Source organism: Cibotium barometz, chromosome 63 (genome assembly GCF_041138505.1).
Source record: "Cibotium barometz isolate CiBa-2024 chromosome 63, ASM4113850v1, whole genome shotgun sequence".
Classification (NCBI taxonomy): domain Eukaryota; kingdom Viridiplantae; phylum Streptophyta; class Polypodiopsida; order Cyatheales; family Cibotiaceae; genus Cibotium; species Cibotium barometz.
In genome coordinates this window covers 11502319-11507229 of record NC_141108.1, presented here as the reverse complement: position 1 = coordinate 11507229, position 4911 = coordinate 11502319, and the positions used below count along the sequence as shown (strand labels likewise).

Genomic DNA, 4911 nt, shown 5'->3' with positions numbered 1-4911 from the left:
AATGTCTTTGTGTTATGATGCATCTATGTTTATTATGTACTCTACATTTTTCATAAATTTTAAAGAGTCTTTATTAATGTATGTTTTGTTTCGGTTTGATAAGTTTATCTTATTTTATGTAGAGGAGTCCTTGTATGCTGCTACAAATGTGTGGAGGAAGAAGGTCATTTAAATCATCCATTTGTGAGAATGAGATTGCTTCTTATTCATTGAGAACTATGACTGAATTCCTAAGAAAACCAAATTGTTCAAGGTGTCAATGACAATTGTGTGTGGATAATAGGGACATGACCATATCTTAGCTTTTGGGAGGCTATCAAAGATTTTGTGAGCCAAAATGTCTTAAAGGTCTGTTTTCAATAGAGAAGGGAGGGAGATTGCATCGCCTTCACTTTCAAATGATTGTAGGCTAATGTTCACATCCTTGAATGCAATTGATAAATTGTTTAAATTATACATGGCCTAGGATATTTATGAAGTGCTTGTTTATGTGACTCCTTTATAAGCAATTTGCAAGATGGTGTTTTTGTGATGCTTTAGGAGGAAGCTATGCTTTGTATACTTATGTGCTCTTACTTATACACTTTGTATACTTGTGTGCTCTTACTTCAATTTGCTTGCTGCCTTTTTAATGTTTTGAAGGTTTACCTAAGTGTTATATGAACTCGTTTAGCCGCCTCCTTGTTGATATGTATATTCACACAATTTTGATATGTATTAATTAATTCCATTAACATGGCATTAATTAATACATATTTATATTACACCTCCCTCCTCTGCCTCTACCATCACCCTCCTCCTACTAGCCCATGCCTCTCGCCCTCCTCCTCCTCCTCCTAGCTTGCCTTAACTTCACTGTCCTCCTCGCATAGGGCATCTGCTCCCATTCCCCTACGAAGGCTCTTCATCCCCTACTATGTGAGAAAGTGGCGTCTTAGCTTGTATGCACGATAAGTAGTAGCATAGAGCGAGGCAGGCAGAGAGAGAGAGAGAGAGAGAGAGAGAGAGAGAGAGAGAGAGAGAGAGAGAGAGAGAGAGAGAGAGAGAGAGAGAGCTGACAAGGTCCTGCAGGACAGAGCTAGAGCTTGGCATGAACCCTGAGCGAGAGAGAGCCCAGTGGAGACAACATTTGCAAAGGAGGGGGAATAGAGAGCATGTGGAGCAAAAGAGAGCAAGCATGAGAGAGAGAGAACTAGAAGAGAGAAGAAGATGGAGCACATGGAAGATAGCGGACATGTACAACGAGAGTATGACACTTTGTAGCACATGATGAAGTTGCCAAATAAAGGCTATCTGCTCTAATATAATTCCAAAAAACCTCACAACAAAAAAAGAACTCCCTTACGCATTCTAGCATAAATTAATTAATCCACACTCAAAAAATGTTTTGGTGCTTTATTTATTGTTATGCTTTGAGGTTTACTGAGTTTAATTTTTATTTCCCAAGGTTTGACATTAGGGATGAAACTTTAGGTGATATATGAAAACCCTAGCCCTTATAAGCGGGCCGGAGCGTCCTCTTAAAAGATCTCTGAGAGCTTCGTCAAGGGTTTCCGCGACGATCGCTGCAGACGCTACGAGCTCTACGGACAATAGCCATGGTGGCCGCCAAGAAAACAGTACGCTCCTCTTCTTCATTTCATTTCTCTAGCGTTGCTTACTTTCTATCAGCTGTTTATCGAAGATTCAAGGGTTAGAATCTGTTAGGAGAGGTGGAAATCACAAGTGGAACCCTAGTTATTTCTGCCGACGCTAATCTCTTTGCCTGATCATCGTTAATCGGACTGTGATTACTATTGTAGATCCGTTCTCGTATGCATAAACCCTTCTGGGAAGCTAATGCGGGTGTGCACTAATCGCTAGTTTCGGCTTCTTGGAGGTCTTCATTTGTATATGGTGGTGGCTGTACCAGATAGTCATGTCATGGTCTGAAGCTTTTTATGTGTTTATGACGCTCAGGCATGGTTTTCCATGTGTCTAGATGTCCTCTGTGTGTGACCCTCAGGTGTCTAGAAGTTTTATGACCTCATGCATGAGTTTTCCATGTGTTTACGACCCTGAGGCATGGTTTTCCATTCGTCTATATGTCGCGGGTTGATGTTGGCCATGGTTTCCCATGTGTCTGTACTGGCTACGTCTGATGATCAGGCTGTGGAATCTTATGCTTCATGTCATTTGGGGATATTCGTGAGTCGTTTGCTATGGTTGATTTGTGTGATGTTTGTGAATGCCTTGTATTTTGCTCATATTCATAGATTCTTCTCAAAATCTTCAGGCAGACAAGTGTGTGTTTTTGCGATAGATTAGAATGTAGATGTATAATTGGTTTGCGCTTCTGTTTGCAGAAAAAGGCTCAGGAGAGCATCAACAATAGGCTTGCGCTTGTCGTGAAGAGCGGCAAGTTCACTCTGGGATACAAGACAACCTTGAAGTCACTGCGTGGTGGCAAGGGTATGGAGAGGATCAGCACCGTGAGCTGATGCATAACATGAGAGCCATCTCTAGTTGTTTGTTATGTGAAACCAAGCATGTCTTTATGGTTGATTTTTTCACTGCAGGCAAGTTGGTTATTATTGCCAACAACTGCCCTCCCTTGAGGAAATCAGAAATTGAGTATTATGCCATGCTTTCAAAAACTGGTGTTCACCACTACACTGGAAGTGAGTATGGGATCTCTACACTCTTCAGTTGCATCCGGAGCAAAGATTTGTAATATATGTTGTGTGCTACTACTGATGGATGCCTCTATTGCTCCTTGTCTTGGTTATACTGTACTGTCTTCAGATAATGTGGATCTAGGCACAGCTTGTGGCAAATACTATAGAGTATGCTGCCTCAGCATCACTGATCCTGGTAAGAATAATGTCTTTCATTTGAAGAGTCATGTTTCCTCTTATCTCGTTGCTTATTACCTGATTGTATAGAGGGCCCTATGCATTTGAAGACCTGGTTTTGATCTCCATGGATTTTTTCATATACTCAGTGTATTCTGCTCTCATTTTTTCAGGTGATTCTGACATTATTAGGTCAATGCCAACCGAGTAGGTGTTCCTTTTGGTGTCTCTGTTGCAGTTTTGAAGAATCTGGTGTGGAGGGATGTAGTGTTTCAATTTCTTCCAGCCACAGTTGGCTTGATGTGAAGTCACAAGCACAAACAAGATGAGGCCTGGCAATTGTCCACTTCTGATATATATGACTATTATGCTTAGCTTGTGGGTTCATGATGTCTCATCATTTGTTTTTGTTGTGGTGGCTAATAGTGTAAGGTCTTTAATGTGAGCAATTTAGGTATTCTTGCTGTTTAGGTTCTTGCTGAGAATTTACTGAACATTATGTCTGTCTAATGCATGTCATGTTTATGTTTATTGTTTCACATTTGAATGTTTCTAGCTTGGCATTCTTTGTTCAAAATCAGGTGCTGTATGTTGTTGTAGATTTTACATCTCATCTTCGTAATCGTCTCCAGTAGGCCTGCAGCATTCGAGTCTTGCCTGCACTGACGCATATAATTTCGTGCACTGCAGCACTTTATTCTAAAGAACATGATGTCTAAGAATGTGTACCTGGATGCTCTCCTGTATGTGAACTCAGTTAAAGGTTCTCTCTATTGGATGATTATGGAAGAACTGTAGTTGGAGGGTTTATATTTACAGATGACACAAATGTCCAATTTGATTGTGTAGGCCTTTTCAGTAGTGCTCTTTTATTTGAAACTTAACAATCAGCTGATTAGCGCCATCCCTTGATATTGTTTTTATAGACCTTTTGTTTTTATTGATTTTGTTTTCAACTATTTCTGCATAAATTGTTCATTACTATGTTCAGTTTCCCAATGCAATAATGTTTTTTCACATGGCAGTTTATTTTGTCATCATACATATTTTTCTTGATTTTTACTCTGGTTCTGTGTTGAAAGGGTGGTGTTTGTTATGTACCATCACTTTTTTGATTTTTTTTTGTTTGTGTGAGAGAGAGAGAGAGAGTACAATACCAGGGCGGTCTCAGATGGATATACATGGACATAAACGAAAATGACACGAACGGCAAGAATGTGATGATATACGTGGGTATGAAAAGTAAATAAGAACTGCAAGAATGGTTTGCTGGAACTTTTCAAAAGGATCTCGTAGTGTTCTGGATTGACCGCTACCTATCTACCTGTTTTTCATGTGGCTATGAAAACTTTTTTAAAGAAAATTTTACAGTCCTGGTTATGAGCATGCGCCATTCTCTGTGGGTTTAGACCTTAGCTTTACTCCCCCCTTTGTTTGAGTGATGCTGAGGTTAGTTCTTTGGAGATAGTTCCCTACAACTTCTTGTATTGTCTTGAAGAGAAGCCCTTCTTAGTAGTATAAATTATATATGAGTTTACCTTTGAGGGGTTTTGACGTGATTAATGAATAACAAAATCCCATATGGTGGCAGGCATGGCTATGCTCTGTAGAGCATGTAATGGCATGGCTGCTGATATAATGGCATGGCTGCTGATGGTGGCAGGCATTGCTATGCTCTGTAGAGCATGTAATGGCATGGCTGCTGATGGGTTTTGATGATGACGAAATCCCTTCTGGTTAGGAGTGGCTTCTGTTATATAGCTTGTAAGTGCACCACCAATTTTGATTTCTTGCGTAAATCTGGAGCTTCCATTTCTGCAATGAAAACATGAAGCATTTGGAGCAGCCTTTTCTTAGCTACTTCCCCCCCCCCCCCCCCCCTAACGGGAAGGCACAAAGATGCATGATCTCGAGATAGAGAGGGAGACCTTCTGAGGTTGACTGTTCTGATTTGTGATAGTGCATCGTCTCTGCAGCCGATTTAGATAGTGCTGTGTTATTTCAAAACTTTCAAACCACAGCTCTCGATCTTTCTTAAGGTAGATTTTATACTGCTCATTACAAGCATGCAATCGTT

The 4911-nt window shown here is 40.4% G+C and overlaps 1 protein-coding gene across 1 annotated transcript; it reads left to right on the top strand.

The window, feature by feature from the left end:
• Positions 1-1462: 1462 nt before the first annotated feature.
• LOC147603683 (large ribosomal subunit protein eL30) lies at positions 1463-3208 on the top strand. Its single transcript, XM_086795869.1, has 5 exons — positions 1463-1619; positions 2346-2451; positions 2559-2660; positions 2785-2853; positions 3008-3208. The coding sequence occupies exons 1-5, from the start codon at positions 1599-1601 to the stop codon at positions 3043-3045; spliced, it is 336 nt and encodes a 111-aa protein (XP_086651995.1). The 5' UTR covers positions 1463-1598; the 3' UTR covers positions 3046-3208.
• The last annotated feature ends 1703 nt before the right edge of the window (positions 3209-4911 follow it).

What these genes read in the sequence shown, in the direction of transcription:
- LOC147603683 (XM_086795869.1), top strand. Translation starts at nt 1,599, where the DNA reads ATGGTGGCCGCCAAGAAAACA. An exon ending in TGTTCACCACTACACTGGAA is followed by an intron (nt 2,661 to 2,784) that starts GTGAGTATGGGA and finishes TACTGTCTTCAG; the next exon opens with ATAATGTGGATCTAGGCACA. An exon ending in CCTCAGCATCACTGATCCTG is followed by an intron (nt 2,854 to 3,007) that starts GTAAGAATAATG and finishes TCATTTTTTCAG; the next exon opens with GTGATTCTGACATTATTAGG.